Source organism: Aspergillus oryzae, chromosome 5 (genome assembly GCF_000184455.2).
Source record: "Aspergillus oryzae RIB40 DNA, chromosome 5".
NCBI classification, from domain to species: Eukaryota; Fungi; Ascomycota; class Eurotiomycetes; order Eurotiales; family Aspergillaceae; genus Aspergillus; species Aspergillus oryzae.
The window spans coordinates 3,642,226-3,657,126 of record NC_036439.1 but is presented as its reverse complement, the minus strand read 5'-3'; the positions used below and the strand labels follow the sequence as shown (position 1 = coordinate 3,657,126).

Sequence of the window (14,901 nt, the reverse complement as noted above, 5' to 3'; positions counted from 1 at the left end):
GGTCACTGACTGTAGCGCTTAGCTTATCTTCTTGTGGTTGCTTCATTTTTCTTTCTCACAATCCCTAAGTGCTAGCAAGAATGTCGTTGTTATGAGATCATTAGCGCCCTCAATCTCTGGCTTCCTTGCCTATTACAAGCGAAACTCTCTCCTAAGACATCTCCCAAACCCTCATCTACTCCTACATCTCCCTAGGCAGTTTGCCGCAAAATCCGGGCTCACTATGCCCTCAATTGAAAATGTCCCCTATTTCGAATACCAGCCCATTGAGGGTGTAGAGAGGTTGGAGAGATATCGTCCTGGGGGGTATCATCCAATACACATTGGAGACGTGCTTAAAGGCCGGTATCGTGTTGTTCACAAGCTGGGCCATGGAGCATATTCGACAATCTGGCTTTCACGCGATGAGCACCAGGCAGTGTATGTTGCTGTGAAAATCAGCACTGGAGATTCATCTCCTCATGAGGCTGACATTCTATGTGCCATTGCAAATTCCCCTGGGGTTGATGATCCAGGCCGCTCCATCATTCCCATAATTCAAGACCGATTTGAAATTCAGGGCCCAAATGGATGTCACAAATGCTATGTAACACCTCCAGCACAAAGCAGTGTAGCTGCAGCAAGCTTCTCCCATCTCTTCAAAATCGAGACTGCGCGTGCTCTCGTTGCTGAACTTGTTCTGGCTGTTGCATATATCCATGCCCAAGGGATTGTTCACGGAGGTAAGCCAGTTGGGTGGGAGTTCGTCTGGTTTTCTGTTCCCTGAGAGTTATGACAAGAATAGCAAGATGTCATCACTAATTCGTGAAACCTAGATATTCACCTTGGAAATGCTCTGATACGGCTGCCAACTAGCTTCGATCGACTCTCTGTTGAGCAGCTCTACCAAAAGTTTGGTGAGCCGTACACAGAAGCAGTTATGCGACTTGATGGACAACCTCTTCCCGCCGGTACCCCTGCTCGTGGAACTGTGCCAGTATGGTTAGGGAAGAAAGCAAATGAGGTTACCCTTGCCGAGGCCCATCTCCTCCTCAGTGACTTTGGTGAAGCCTTCTCTCCTACTGATTCCCAGCAGAAGCGACGTGGCGACCAGTGCCATGCACCTCTATCTGTCTTACCACCTGACGCCTATTTTGAACCTGACAAGCCTCTTTCATTTCCTACTGACATCTGGACTCTTGCATGTGCCATTTGGTCTATCTTTAGCTCGCGCCCACTCTTTGATGCCACACTTGCCACACATGACGACATTTCATCTCAGCAGGTGGATATCCTCGGGCCATTGCCACTTGAGTGGTGGGACAGCTGGGAGGTACGTCATGAATATTTTGAGGAGAGAGGAGAGCCAAAGAAGGACCGGTTTATTTTCCCATCTCTTGAGCATTGTTTTGAAAAGGAGATACAAGCGCCGCGAGACAAAATAGGCATGGGTGGATTCGATAGGGACGAGATGGTGGCCATCCTAACCATGCTTCGCTCAATGCTTGCATTTAAGCCAGAAGAACGCGCCACGGCTAAAGCTGTTTTAGGTTCTGATTGGATGGTGACTTGGGGATTGCCAGAATTCGAGAAAATCCGTCAGACATAAATAGCAAAGAGAGGGGAGGTGAAGGGATACGGAGAGAGGGGTAACCACTCGCCGGTCACTTTATCATAACCTTGTCGCCTTTAGTGGCGCACCTTATGGTGAATATCCCCGTCGCTGAACTCATAGGAACTACTGTTCCCATGTCGCAACAGGCTCCGAGCTTCAGGCTTAACCAGAAGAGATTCGAAATCCGCCGTCGATCATTTGAATTTGGACTCTCAAAAGCAACGGCCGCTTAATACACTCCTTGCATACAACCTGTTTTCCATTAAGATAGCAGCATTGCGCTATGCAGATGAAACTCAGCACTTACTAGGAGTTTTGCGACAGAATATGCTAAAGATCCTCTGGTCATAGCTCTGCAGGTGTCTAAGTCAAGAGTCCCCGCGGCGGTAGACCTCTTGGAGTCGGTTTAGGAGGCTGTTGACTGTCCCCCGCAAATCAAGCCTCGCTTGGATGCCACACGTCTCTACTGCTTGTATGTCGATCGCTACGGGATCTCGCCCAGCTTCTCTGATGCCCCATGATGTCCATATTATTTTACTGGACAAAAAATGTATACTCGGGAGTGACATTGACTTGGATGCTGGATTCCTCCATTGGCTCCACAATTGCACGAAGATCATATGGAGCCCGGAAGCCAATGCTAGCCACAATTGGCAACGTACTCCTGTGAGAAAAGCTGAAAGAGTGCGAGGGTCTAGATCAAGTAGCAGTGCGATAGCTCTAACCGCCTCTACTGATGTAGTGACAGAAGACCGGAGTGATCTGACAGGCAATGCCTAACTCTAAGGGTGAACTGTTATAGAAATGAACAGGCTGACGTGCTCTACATCCAAAAATCCGGCAGTTGCAAGTGCTCTTGCTGTCGTATTCTCCTAGCCTGTAGATATCAATAGTCAAGGGATATATTTCAAATGTATATATAGATCGAAAGCTGAGGTAGAATTGAGCTGGTATCTGTCTAGTCTTAATTTTGCTGCCTCTCGACAATTTGGAGATCACGGCCCATGTCAGATCATTTTATTTAATTATTTAATTAAAAGAGCAAACTAACCAAGCCTGGACAGTAAATTCTAAGTTCCGCCACCGCCTCCGCCAATGAGTTCAATAACAACATTTATTTTCCCAAGTCATTTCACAACATTATATTTCAAGCACCTTCACCTTAAATCGAAATTAATTAGGGTACCCGAGAATACTTGCGTATAAAGCGCAAGCCTCCATACCCACCTCAGTCACCATATTCCATATCGCTACATATTAAAGACATCACCGTGGAAGCTCAAACAAGATGGCTTCAAACGATGATCTCAAGGCGCACGCCGCCTCCAATCAAGATTTTTACGCTCTACTAGACATCTCCCCAGCAGCCGCCGAAAACGAGATCCGTCGGGCGTACCGAAAGACTGCTCTGAAATACCATCCCGATAAAATCGCGAACCCAACACCTGCAGATATCGACAAGTTCCACACGTTACAGATTGCCTACGATGTCCTCTCTGATCCGTCGGTACGACAGCTCTACGATAATGCGCGGGAGGCGCGACAGCGGAAGCAGCGCGAGCGGGATATGATGGATGCGGCGAAGAGGAAGATGAGGGAGGATCTGGAAGCGAGGGAACGCGCTGGTGCTGCGGCGGTGGGTGGTGCGCCTCGCGGGGTGAAACGGACGTGGATGAGTGGGACGGGGGATGATGATGCGGAGGAGAAGCTGCAGCGGGAAATTGAGCGGATCGCGGAGGATGGCCGGCGGCGACGACGAGAGGCGGAGGAACGATTGAAGCAGAAGGTCGATGAGGAGGAGAAGCAGATGCGCCAGGAGGAGGAAGAGGCACAGAAGGCTGCCGATAAGAGTAGCCAGCGGGTCGATCGTTCGCAGGAAGGTGGAGCGAATGTGCCGGAACTCGAACGAGCTGTGAAGGCGCGTTGGGTTCGTGAAGGTCGGGGCGTGGACTTGGATAAGGATCGCTTAACGTCTTTGTTCACTCCGTTTGGCAAGGTTGAAAGTGTTGTTGTGCTCAAGGATAAGCGGCAACGTATTGGAGATAAGCGTGAGAAAAAGACTGTCGCAACGGGCGTTGTGGTCTTTACTTCCATCGTGGGTGCGCATGCTGCCGTTCTCGACAGTGAGAAGAAGATACGCCAAAGCGCTGGGCCAGCAGGTAGCGACTGGGGCTTAATCGACTCTGTATTCTGGGCATCTGGCAATCAACCTGATCTAGGGGCAGGGTCTGACAACCGTCCTCTTTCTCCTGCGGAGAAAAGTGAGCCAACGATGCCAGCTGCGCCTCCCAAGCCTTCATTCGGTTTCCCTGGGGTCAAGACGACGGGCTCAGATGGAAAAAAGCCCGGTAAAGCGCCATCTTTCGGTTCATTCGCGTCTGCTGCAGCCGCAGCTGGTTCAGCTAAGTCGACCTCTAGTTCGTCGACTAACGGTCCAAGTGCCCCTAGCATGGAAGAAATAACATTAATGCGACTAAAGACTGCGCAGCGGGAGAAGGAGCGCAGAGCTCTTGAAGAGCAGCTTCGGAAAGAAGATGAGGCTGCAGATGCCGCCGAGGCCGCGGCCGCTGAAGCCAATGCTTAATTAGCATGTTGTTTGTTTTTTTTTTTACTCTGGTTCCTTTTTCTTCCCTCCTCTAACCGCATATTCCGGCATCAGTATCAGTTTTACAGGTTCTTCCTCTAACTTGCGGCTGAGATTTAATCGGGCAAATAACTGGCGTTGTGGGGATTATGTATAGATAGACTTTTTACTACAAGAGATACCCTTAACTATATGGAACACCCTTGGTCTGGATTGCTGTGCTATGATACATGGTCGTTACTATACATATGCTATATCATAAAGGTCTATTACTCTTTCTGTCGGAGCGACTCTTCTTCCTCTAACTGCTCCAGGAACTCCCGTGCTCGATGGCCTTCGGCTTCACGACCACGGGTGTTCTTCTTCACCCCTCCATTGAGGATGAAGTCCCTCGTCCAAGAAGGCACGAAAGCTTTAACTTTGACCTCTCCAGGCTCCTGGTGCTCTGATGAACCTTCTTCTGCCGCATCCCATGATACTTTGAACTCCTGCTCAGGGCTATACTGGGTGCGCTCGCCAGTAAGAGTAACATCGGTCATCATCTCTAACCGGCACAATGCAAGACCGATATTACCAACTCCACCGAGGAACTTGCCCGTACTACGCGCCCTTCGCGCACTGATCTTGTACATATTCGCCGCGCTTGGAGGTAGAGGCAACTCCGCAGTAGGATCATATACGGGCGCCCCAGCCGACTCAAGAGCATCCTGATCTCCTGTATATAACTGCACGGGCAAAATCCGCTTCCGTACAACACCCGTGTGATGGGTACGAATCGTAAGCTCCTGACCCACATAGCAGCCCTTGCGGAAGTCAATTCCCTTCATCATATCCATATTGCATTCCAACGGGAGCGCCGATTCACGAATAATCTCAGACTGGCCTTCGGCAATACCATGCAGCATTCGTCGCACGGTATAGGCTCCAAGACTCACCTCCGAACCCGCAATCTGAGTCTCGTCAGGAACGTGGGTCCGGAGGTCTTCCGCACCTGGAGTGATAATGCGGGAGCCGAATCCGGGAGCTCTTGTATCAATGCAGCCGGCGATCGAGGACGAAGGCGAGAACGGAGAGGAGGATGGGGATTCTAGGTTATATGCGGCCCAGCGGGGTTGTTCATGGTCCTTCCATGACGCCCACACCGTGCGTTCGCCGTCTTCAAGAGCACGTAGCTTTAGCTTCGCACGAAGCTTGTGTTTCTTTAAATGTTTCATGAGACTCGCTACTTCGTTCCTATCGACTTCGATGAGCCATGCGGGTTCGTCGGGCGACGTAAGGTCTGCTTGTGGAAGCGGATACAGAAAAGCATCGTTAAGCACTCGACCTTGAGAGTTGAGGAAGGCTGTATAGGATCCAGTTTGACGGGTTGCGCGGTTTTGGTCGTTCGTTATTAACATGTTCTGGGTAATAAGCCCCTGAAGGAAGGTGGTACTATCGACCCCGGTGATGGAAATCAGGCCTCGGTTCGTGAGGCGAGCATAACCGGCCTGCGGCGGGGAAGCTGGAGTGGCATCGCTCTTCTGCTGCGAGCGTGAACGGACGGTGGTTGAGAAGAGCCGGGTATGGTTCGAGCAATTAGCACATATCGTGCGAACAGATGTGCTAGGACGCATCATGCTTAACGAATGGCGCTGTTAAGAAAGTGGATGCGACTTCGGAGAAAGTTTACAAATCAACCAAAGCTCCATGGGCAATGATATCAATTAGCGGGCGGTGGCACGCGGCAGAATATATACTACGCCCCACTTAATTACTGTTGACCACTCATTACGTACAGAGAAATTGAGAAGTCCAAGAAACGATAATGAATATAGCCTATTGAATTATACCGTCCAAAGCGCCACGAACCCTGCCCAAGCAAAGAGCTGTATTTAGTACTGTACTATATGGAAATGCCAGGTACAAGCACGCCTACTTGTTCCCTTTGGCAACACCTTGCAAGAATCCAAGTAAGAAAGCCTTGTTATCTGGTGAAGACACTCTCGCATTCAAGCTTCCATTATCTTCTGGCGCGGGAGAATCTCTACTCATCCCAGTTGGAGTGGGGAGATTGAGAGGCGAAAGCGGACTGACAACGGATGATGTTACTGGCTTTGATCCTGAAATGTGGACATTGAGCTCTCTTGCGGGCGAAACGCTCGGTGATGCCGGTTGTTTGCCAAAAAGGGAGAGAAGAGTCTCTTTTTGAGCAGCGGATTGACTTGGTCGGCGATCAAAATTGCTTGCCTCTTGTTCAGTGCTTGGAATCTGAGGACCATCTGGCTGTTCTGAATCTTGCGGTTCCTTGGTCCGTACAGGAAGTATATGGTCCAAATTTTGAGGACGGCGGAGAATTTGTGGCTGGAAAGGCTTCGGGGGTTCAGAGCTCTTCGGCTTGCTATCCTTGCGGGTACGGGATGAAGTCCTCGAGGATGATGCCACCGCAGGATTAGGTGATTGCTCTCTCTTAGCGGATTGGGGTCTAGCCAAGATTGTAATGGGTGAAGAGAGGCCCTGGGGCTGTCGATCCTTGTTCTTTCGACTCGAAATATTCTGATTCCTTTTGCCAGGTGGCTTAGCAGTTGCCTCAGGCTGTAATGGGTGCACAGGTCTAGACGCTACGTTTGAATTCAAGGGACTGCCCTTTGGTAACGCACTAGCGTAAGCAAGTGCCTGTTGGGTAGGGCTAGAATCACGTGGCCGTTGTAGAATCTGCTTTCTAGTGGGAGAGTTTGAATGGCCTGCTAATTCGGCTGGTGTCGACCCAGAGGTAACCGGAGAACCTCTCAAGAGGCTTAACAATTGATCCTGATGCTGCGACGACTTGCGCCCGTTCATGGGCACCTGATCAGGCTGTGGCGTCAAAGATGCATGAGATGTCTTAGGCGTCTTCGAGGCCTCATCCTTGAAAACGCTCAATAGCGCCAATGAGTGACTTGTGAGTTTCGGAGGCGGTAGCTTACTGGCAGGCGGCACACGCACACTCGCTCCTTGGACCTGGGGTGGCTGAGCTGGTTGAGAAAACGGGTCTCCAGTCCGCTGGTAAGGGGCCGCAGGCGCTTGGTTTGCCGGTGTAGCATGTGGACCGGACGGCAAATGTGCGTCATTGTAAGGTTGTGTAGAGATGTGATAAGCATCCATTCCACCATACCCAGTTGGATGGCCATGCTGATTCATCGCGGGAGATGATTGGGCTAATGGCCGCTGAGACATATGCTGGTCAAGGACATGGTTGTTTGTATGTGGTATATGAGATGATGCGCTAGGTGGTTGTCGTGTCGAAAACTGTGAGAGATAACCAGGCTGTGAACTTTGACCCTGCACAGGAAACCCTGGGAACAAGGTCGGAGCAGGATAAGCTGGATGTTGAGGAGGCACTGCTGCAGTAATGGCATGCGTTGGCGACGTTTGCTCATTTCTCGGGGTCTGTGGGTTAGGTTCGCGGGAGGAGCCACTTCTCAAAAGCTCCAAAAGAGCATTAGATTTAAAGGCGTTAGCTGGTAATGTATCGACAGAGGGAGCTGTGCTTGGCGTATGAAAAGCGTCGTTGATGTTCAAGAGGCGTTTGAGATGGGCGGAGGCATCCTGAGATGGCGCGACCTCGGGCAGGTCGCTGGAAGAAGCCAATCCTAGAGACTGACTAGGCGCCGCAAAACCTTCATCCATCGACATCTCGCCCTCATTTGGTAACACTTGAGTCGCACCCACTTGCATTTTCGCGTCGAGCTTCTTCTGCTGTGCGATCCATTTCTTGAGCGGATGCATGAATGGTGCGACCATATAAAACTTATTCGCGTTCGTAACCGTGAAGCCCTGGTCTTGCTGTTTGCTCTTCTTCAATGTTGGCAGCTCCGACAAGTTGTACCATTCAATCTTGCTGATTTCTTTTCTAGTGCGTGGTTCAAAGTGAGCATCGCGAGGTACCCCACGAAAGACATATAATCTCATGTGCTGTTCTCGCATAGTAATTTCAATGAACTTGACGTCTTTTTCGTTCTTAACGAGCCCAGCTTCATGAATATCGAAGCCGGTCTCTTCATACACTTCGCGAATAGCGCAGTCTAGATCCTTTTCGTCTTTGTTGATTTTCCCTCGTGGGAAACTCCAATTGGCACCCTTCTTCCAGCCTTTGACCAAAACTACTTCGTCCATGTCTTGGTTGAGCATTATGGCCCCGCGCACCGGAACACGGGTTTTATATGCCAGAAACTCCGAAAATGCTGTTATATGATGATAATGTGACCATTGTGACATAAGCGGGCAATGTTGGAAGATACGCAAGGCGAAAGCTTTTAAAGACAGCGAAGGAAGAGCCGGGTCCAACGGCCGGATGAAATCCTCGTAGAACCATTGTGCTTCCTCAACCTGGAAACATATACGTTCGACCGATTCGAGCTCTTCCCGGGGCAAGTTTATAATGAAGCGGACACACAGGTCATCCAGCCCTATTGAAGATCAGCCGTCTCGGTATCGCTGTAGCCAATAGAGACCCCTCCCAAGTCAGGAATACGAAAGGTAGGAAGACTTACAATCTTCTAAATGCATCTTTGTTTCTGTCATATTGTGCGACGTACCCTAGCATTTCAACTCAGCCTAGGTGGGAAGGGGGTAAAGGTGTCCGAAGTCTGGGACGCGGAGTGAGAAGAAGACGGGTTGGAGGGGACAGCACAGCGATGATGCAGCTTCAAGGAAGGGTGCTTGGCAAAGCGCCAACCCTGAAGCGTACAGTGGCTGCAGAGGACACAAGGCGCTGGCGGGAACAAACCAATGGTTTGTTAATCAGCGAACCAAATGATTGAAAAATCGAGAATGAAGGAAGGTGGTTGAGATAGACAGGTATTGAGTTGTCCCCAACGTACGGCAACAAGAGCAAAGCTGCTGAATCGCAGCCCGCTGAACCTGTGGCGGTGCTGCCCAATGGAAGCACAGTTCGGCATGCCCGTGCGCCACAGGTGTGGCGATGTGGCTAGTGCATGATCATCGACGGCATTATGTAATTATGTAATGGGAGTCGGGTGGAACTTGGAAACTGCGGGATGACGTCCTCACACGGGCCACGGCCATGGGTTCAGGAATGATAAAAAGCCCACTGCATGAACAACAACTGTCTTGGCTAGAGCTTAAATGTTCGCTTCGAGCCCTCCTTGCAAAATATATTCCTACCCTTAGGTTTTTTATATCCGATCTCATCTCGAAGGAAGAATCTATATATATACCTCCTCATTATCGCTATTGGCACTGACCGAACGCTTTGAAATACGGTCTTTGACGGAAATACCCCCGGGCATTCAACACTAGGCCCCGCAACCTTACGGAGTACTGACACAGGAACGAAGACCTAACCATATAACCCACAACTTGGTTGCAAAATCATGTCAGGCCCGCTCGTGTCTTTAGTCGGGAAAAGAATACTAGCAGAATCGGCACGAAACCATTTTGGAACAGAGGTGAGCTGTCCACTGCACCTCCCATATTCTCTCAATACGGAGATTGGCTAAACAAGTATATTTATCATAGGATCCTTATTTCGAGGAAGTTCCAGCCTCACGTCTGCACCGTGCATTCGGCAAAAAGACTCAAAAGCGGCGCAAGGCAGTGCCACCAGGTCTATCTGAAAATGATCAGAAAGTCCTTACCCAAGTGAAACGCAGGGCATATAGACTAGACTTGTGTCTGTTCAGCCTGTGTGGGATCCGATTTGGCTGGGGCAGTGTGATTGGCCTGATCCCATTGTAAGTACTGGCCAATTTGTGTAGTCTAACAATACTAATTGTGGTCTTGGTCAGTGCCGGTGATGCTGTTGATGCTGCACTTGCGATTATGGTAGTAAATACGTGCGGCAAGATCGACGGGGGGCTCCCGACACGCCTCAGAATGATGATGCTGATCAATGTCATCATTGATTTCGCCATCGGTCTCGTGCCCTTCGTGGGGGATCTTGCAGACGCCATGTATAAATGTAACACAAGAAATGCTGTTATGCTGGAGAAACATTTGAGGGAGAAGGGAGCCAAGGCGCTCTCGAAACAGCGAAGACGCCAAGAGAATGATACAGATCCAAGTCTGCCCGACGAATTTGACAGATATGATCAGACGATAGTGGATGGTCCTTCAAGGCGCGAGAGCCATAGGCATGGCAGCAGGCATGGGAGCAGGCATCGCAGCAGCACCCGCCGGACAACGAATGAGCCAGCACATCATTCCCACGACAACCGAAACCATACCAAATGGTTCGGTGGATCCTCGCATCGGGAGCATGACCTCGAAAACGGGGTCGTCGACAACTTTCAGGACCGTAGATGACAATGGATATTATGAAGACACGGGGGGAGGCCTTTTTTGCGAATATATCTTTTTTAGGCGTTGGTGGTCACATATACCTTGGGTGATCTATGACGCTTCTTATCTTATTTTAGTTTTGTCAATAATCGATCGAGTATTCTGCAAAGTCCCATTACGAGCTTGTACTTGGACGTGACCGAGCGCATGCGTAGCAGAACTGAGTGTGTCCACCCCCTACTTCATTCATCAAAGGAGCAGCGCAAAAAGTGCAATGGGACAGATTGGCTGGCATTTGCGAGACGTCGAGTTTGTTGGCCGTCCTCGTAACGTTCAGCATGACACCGGGGTATTTCTCTCCCTGCGTCAGAACGTACCGCATCATGAGCTCGTCGATAGACAAATTCTTGGTTAAAGTATTTGCTGGAAGTGGCTCATCTGGTACAATAAGTTTGGTGAGTTCCGGGAAGAAACTGGCATAATCTCTCAATTCCGCTGTGAACAAGTCCCGCAGGGGGAAGTTGAACTCCAGGCCAAAAGGAGACATTCCGTCGGAGACCTGCCAGATTACTGAAGAGCCTCGTCCCTTCGCAACATTTGCAAGTGTTTTCGCAGCGAGTCTACTATCCGAATCTCCCCAAATGATTGCCTGGCAATCCATCTGCTTTGCAAAGGCCACGATCAGTCGGTTCATCAAGATATGATCGACATCAGCTTTGGAGGTGGACGTTGCAATACACGAGCGGAAGGCATTGAGGCGCTCTGCATCCGACAGCGAAGGATCATCCTCAAATCCTTTGCCAGCAAACTGGGACATAGTTTCCTTGATATCGGGGACTAGGGCGAAGATGCTGTGAAATGGAACCTTGGTAAAGGAACACAAAGGAAAGCATTTCTGAGCCAACTCGAAACCCTCATCATGTGCAGGATTCGAAGGCGAGATAGTCGAAGGTTCTATTATAAGCACATGTAAGTCAAAGCCCGGGGAACCGTGTACTTTCGAGCGCTGGACTTCAAGTTGGTCATGCAACATGTGCAACAGGACCGACGATGAGAGACCGTAAGAAAGCGGAAATAGCAGCTTGCACGGTTTATCTTTTGCGAAACCTCTATTCAGGCGATAGTTTTCCATGCGTTTGAAGACCTTGTATGAGACGAATTTGATATAGCAGTCCCTGCACATAGAAAGAACCAGTTAGTATTTACAATAACCCCACTTGTAGAGTAGATAAATTTCGTACTTGCATAAACGCCGCCGCCTCAATGTCAAAATAGCTTCTGCATCGCGGCAGTCCACGCAAGGATCCGACAGTTCTTTGCCAGGCATTTTTGATTTTTACCACCTATCGGGGTTGCTCTTGTGCTCAGCTTCTTTGATTTGTATCTGTTATCGGACAGAGGCAAAATTCCGGCAAGAGGCAGAAATCCCGTCGGCGGTGACATTTTTAGGCTTTGCTCCAATTCCTCTCGCAGCACGGGCTTAGATAATACTCTGGTATCGGTGGGACAATCAACACGCGGCTTCTCCATCTCAAGTGCAAGGTAGCCACGAATCCCTACCGCCTTACCCAACCAGGTCGGAGCTGCGAACAAAAGTGTCGGCTGTTTCTTCGGAACCCATTATAATCCCTTCTCTCTCCCCTTCCCCCTATATTATCCTCTTTTTACTTTTCTCATGATACTGTGGTTGTAAGAGAACCGTTTGCTTTCGGCATCTCCGGAGCGCGCTTAGTACTACTATCTGGCTAGCTCCTTTTCAGCGATCAAGATGAAAGGCTGGCTCCAGACCTTTTGTTTAACTGCCCTGCTGGCGGGTCGTGCACTCGCAAATGAAGTGGAATTGGTGCGCCAACCATCAGAAGCCATTCTTAAGCTGCAAGTTCTAACAGTTGGCCATTTATTATAGACACAGGATGAAGCTCACAGGCAGCGATGTTCGGGGATGTACAGTCGCAAAGCCTGGGGTGGAGATGTTGATCCCTTCATATTGACTAAATTTGTTCGTGACGGCGATGCTGGCGATAGCGACCCTCTCGTCAGCTTGGTGATCTTTGAATGGTCCGACGAAGCTTTAATTGGGAGAACTGTATCCGATGATGCCGATGTATATTTCTTTGATCACGTCTGGAGGTATCTACCAGCTAATAAACATCATAGGAGAAGGAAACCATTTGCGACGAAAAGAGTGTCAATGACAAGCTCTGCGAGCCTGGCGATATTGGCTCCTTCATCCTTGCCCCGAACGCGAGCGAGTCCGAATTCACAATTGTAACTCAGGCAGTCCACTTGAATAATCCTGCCGCAATCAACTACCCCGTGAAGAAAACAGGATTCTACTGTGTGAGCACTTATGGATACTCGGGAAGGGACTACAAAGCCGTCGTCGAGTTCAGAAACGCATATGGTGAACTTCCGGCTGCGCAGATCGCCAAGCTCCCATTTTACGGAGGCTTGACAATAGTCTACGCTCTTATTGGGGTGTATGTCCATACAAATATCTTGCAATATTTTGAAGTCTATACTCATTGGACACAGGTTCTGGGCTTTCTTATATGTACAAAATCGCCACGACATCTGTAAGCGACTTCGTCCATTTACCTACAACAATTACTGACCCACGACAGTGCCTGTGCAAAATTATATCACCGCTATATTGGTCTTCCTGATTGTGGAACAATTGATGACCTGGGGCTTCTATGGTATGTCGAAGCTGATATACAGTCGAGATGCTTACTCTCTAACGATATGCAGACTACCAGAACCGACACGGCCTGAACGTTGGTGCAAAGGTACTAATGGTCATTGTAGCCGTTCTTAATGCGGGCCGGAATGCTTTCTCGTTCTTCTTGCTTCTTATTGTGTGTATGGGATACGGTGTTGTCAAGCCTTCCCTCGGTCGGGCCATGATCTATGTCCGCATCCTTGCTATCGGCCACTTCATTTTCGCCGTTATTTACGCCGTTGCAAGTCTGTCAATAACACCAGACAGTGCTGGTCCGCTTGTTCTTCTCATTGTGTTGCCACTTGCGGGCACCTTGACTGCGTTTTACGTGTGGACCCTGAATTCGTTGAATGCAACCATGAAAGATCTTATCGACAGGAAGCAAAAGGTCAAAGCACTGATGTACAAGAAGCTGTGGTGGTGCATCTTGGGCAGCATCATCGTGATTTTCGGCTTCTTTTTCATCAACTCGATTGCCTTTGCTGGTCGCAGCGAAGCAAGCTTTGTACCAGAACATTGGAAGAGCCGGTGGTTCGTGTTGGATGGCTGGCTCAATCTGGTCTACCTGTTCGACATCGGATTTGTCGCCTACTTGTGGCGTCCCACTGCCAACAACAGGCGCTTTGCAATGAGTGATGAGGTACGGCATTATTCCAACATAAGGAAAGGAATATACGGATGACTGGTACTAATATGATGTACAGATTGCTCAAGATGATGACGGGTTTGAGATCCGGTCCTTTAATAGCGAGTTGGACGAGGAAGACGCACTCGGCGGTATTCCGGAAAGTTCTGCCCATGAGCAGCGCCGTGATCTGTCGCCTGTGCCGCCTAAGCCCGTCCCGGCTGCACCACGCCAACGGGAATCCCTTGATGGAGAAACCATCTTTGCCGTCGGTGAGGATGGAGACAAGTGGTCGGATGATGAGGATGATTTGTCCCGCGACTCGGGCGAGAGGAAGCGACTTACCGGCAAAGACGCTTAGTAGCGCATAGCTTCACAAAAGCTAGGTTTTTATTCCCTTCGAATTGAGCAACGATTATTTGTGACTGCAGGGCGCGCGTCACTATGTACTGATATCATTGAGGATGAGAGATACCTTTATTGTCAACTATTTAAACGAATCGACGCATTGGACTTTATTGATCCTTCGCAAGCATATAATGGCGTTTGGCTCGTTAGTTCAAGTTCGTATCAGTTCCGTGTTTTCCCCGGCCAACAAGGAGGAAGGGAAAGAAGAAAAAGCAATGAAAGAAAGGAAAACCACTAGTTCTTACGCCACATCTGATCTTGTCGACATGAAAACTGCGATGTTTCCTGCTCCTGAATAGTCTAAGAGACTTATGTACATACGAACCCGGTCGTTATAATGAGATCAACTATTATTTAGTCATGGTTATATGATTTGCAGTCAATTAGAAGATGCCTGTTTCAGTGGCAGCTCCCAGACAGACAAACCCTGATACTATACTGTGCCCCGGGTATCCCTTCTCGAATAACAGTGTAAATAGGGACTTCTGAAAAGCCGTGCAGTTATTTATCAAGCTTTGGTTCGTTCAGGGTGCCACGTGCGGATGGAAGCATGCATTGAGTTTGACGTAACTTCCCGGTCGTTGAAACCGATTTCTCACCACACTCGTCGCCAGATGTATGGGGTACTTCTGTTCAATATGAATCGGATCTTTGCTTGACTCGCAGACAGTAACTCGACTCTTTGAATAACAAGGGTAACAGAAATAAAA

General features: G+C 49.3%; 8 protein-coding genes across 8 annotated transcripts; 5 read left to right on the top strand and 3 right to left on the bottom strand.

Moving 5' to 3' along the window:
* Window positions 1-223: 223 nt before the first annotated feature.
* AO090120000367 (uncharacterized protein) lies at window positions 224-766 on the top strand (the record flags this gene model as incomplete). The annotated part of the gene is made up of 1 exon (XM_001824034.3): window positions 224-766. One exon carries the CDS (start codon window positions 224-226, stop codon window positions 764-766), a length of 543 nt encoding a protein of 180 aa, XP_001824086.3.
* A 153-nt stretch (window positions 767-919) lies between these two features.
* AO090120000366 (uncharacterized protein) lies at window positions 920-1,588 on the top strand (the record flags this gene model as incomplete). The annotated part of the gene is made up of 1 exon (XM_023237711.1): window positions 920-1,588. The coding sequence occupies one exon, from the start codon at window positions 920-922 to the stop codon at window positions 1,586-1,588; it is 669 nt and encodes a 222-aa protein (XP_023092512.1).
* Window positions 1,589-2,882: 1,294 nt separating this feature from the next.
* On the top strand, window positions 2,883-4,335 carry AO090120000365 (putative cell cycle control protein (Cwf23); the record flags this gene model as incomplete). The annotated part of the gene is made up of 2 exons (XM_023237710.1): window positions 2,883-3,642; window positions 4,268-4,335. 2 exons carry the CDS (start codon window positions 2,883-2,885, stop codon window positions 4,333-4,335), a joined length of 828 nt encoding a protein of 275 aa, XP_023092511.1.
* Window positions 4,336-4,447: 112 nt separating this feature from the next.
* AO090120000364 (YgfZ/GcvT domain-containing protein) lies at window positions 4,448-5,791 on the bottom strand (the record flags this gene model as incomplete). The annotated part of the gene is made up of 1 exon (XM_001824032.3): window positions 4,448-5,791. The coding sequence occupies one exon, from the start codon at window positions 5,789-5,791 to the stop codon at window positions 4,448-4,450; it is 1,344 nt and encodes a 447-aa protein (XP_001824084.3).
* A 298-nt stretch (window positions 5,792-6,089) lies between these two features.
* On the bottom strand, window positions 6,090-8,717 carry AO090120000363 (decapping enzyme complex catalytic subunit DCP2; the record flags this gene model as incomplete). Its single annotated transcript, XM_023237709.1, has 2 exons — window positions 6,090-8,446; window positions 8,687-8,717. 2 exons carry the CDS (start codon window positions 8,715-8,717, stop codon window positions 6,090-6,092), a joined length of 2,388 nt encoding a protein of 795 aa, XP_023092510.1.
* An 812-nt stretch (window positions 8,718-9,529) lies between these two features.
* On the top strand, window positions 9,530-10,460 carry AO090120000361 (DUF4112 domain-containing protein; the record flags this gene model as incomplete). The annotated part of the gene is made up of 3 exons (XM_001824030.3): window positions 9,530-9,604; window positions 9,675-9,889; window positions 9,944-10,460. The coding sequence occupies 3 exons, from the start codon at window positions 9,530-9,532 to the stop codon at window positions 10,458-10,460; spliced, it is 807 nt and encodes a 268-aa protein (XP_001824082.1).
* A 151-nt stretch (window positions 10,461-10,611) lies between these two features.
* AO090120000360 (uncharacterized protein) lies at window positions 10,612-11,763 on the bottom strand (the record flags this gene model as incomplete). The annotated part of the gene is made up of 2 exons (XM_001824029.1): window positions 10,612-11,611; window positions 11,678-11,763. 2 exons carry the CDS (start codon window positions 11,761-11,763, stop codon window positions 10,612-10,614), a joined length of 1,086 nt encoding a protein of 361 aa, XP_001824081.1.
* Window positions 11,764-12,204: 441 nt separating this feature from the next.
* Window positions 12,205-14,144, top strand: AO090120000359 (putative integral membrane protein (Ptm1); the record flags this gene model as incomplete). The annotated part of the gene is made up of 7 exons (XM_001824028.3): window positions 12,205-12,279; window positions 12,343-12,540; window positions 12,594-12,916; window positions 12,972-13,012; window positions 13,061-13,135; window positions 13,188-13,798; window positions 13,863-14,144. 7 exons carry the CDS (start codon window positions 12,205-12,207, stop codon window positions 14,142-14,144), a joined length of 1,605 nt encoding a protein of 534 aa, XP_001824080.3.
* Window positions 14,145-14,901: the final 757 nt, after the last annotated feature.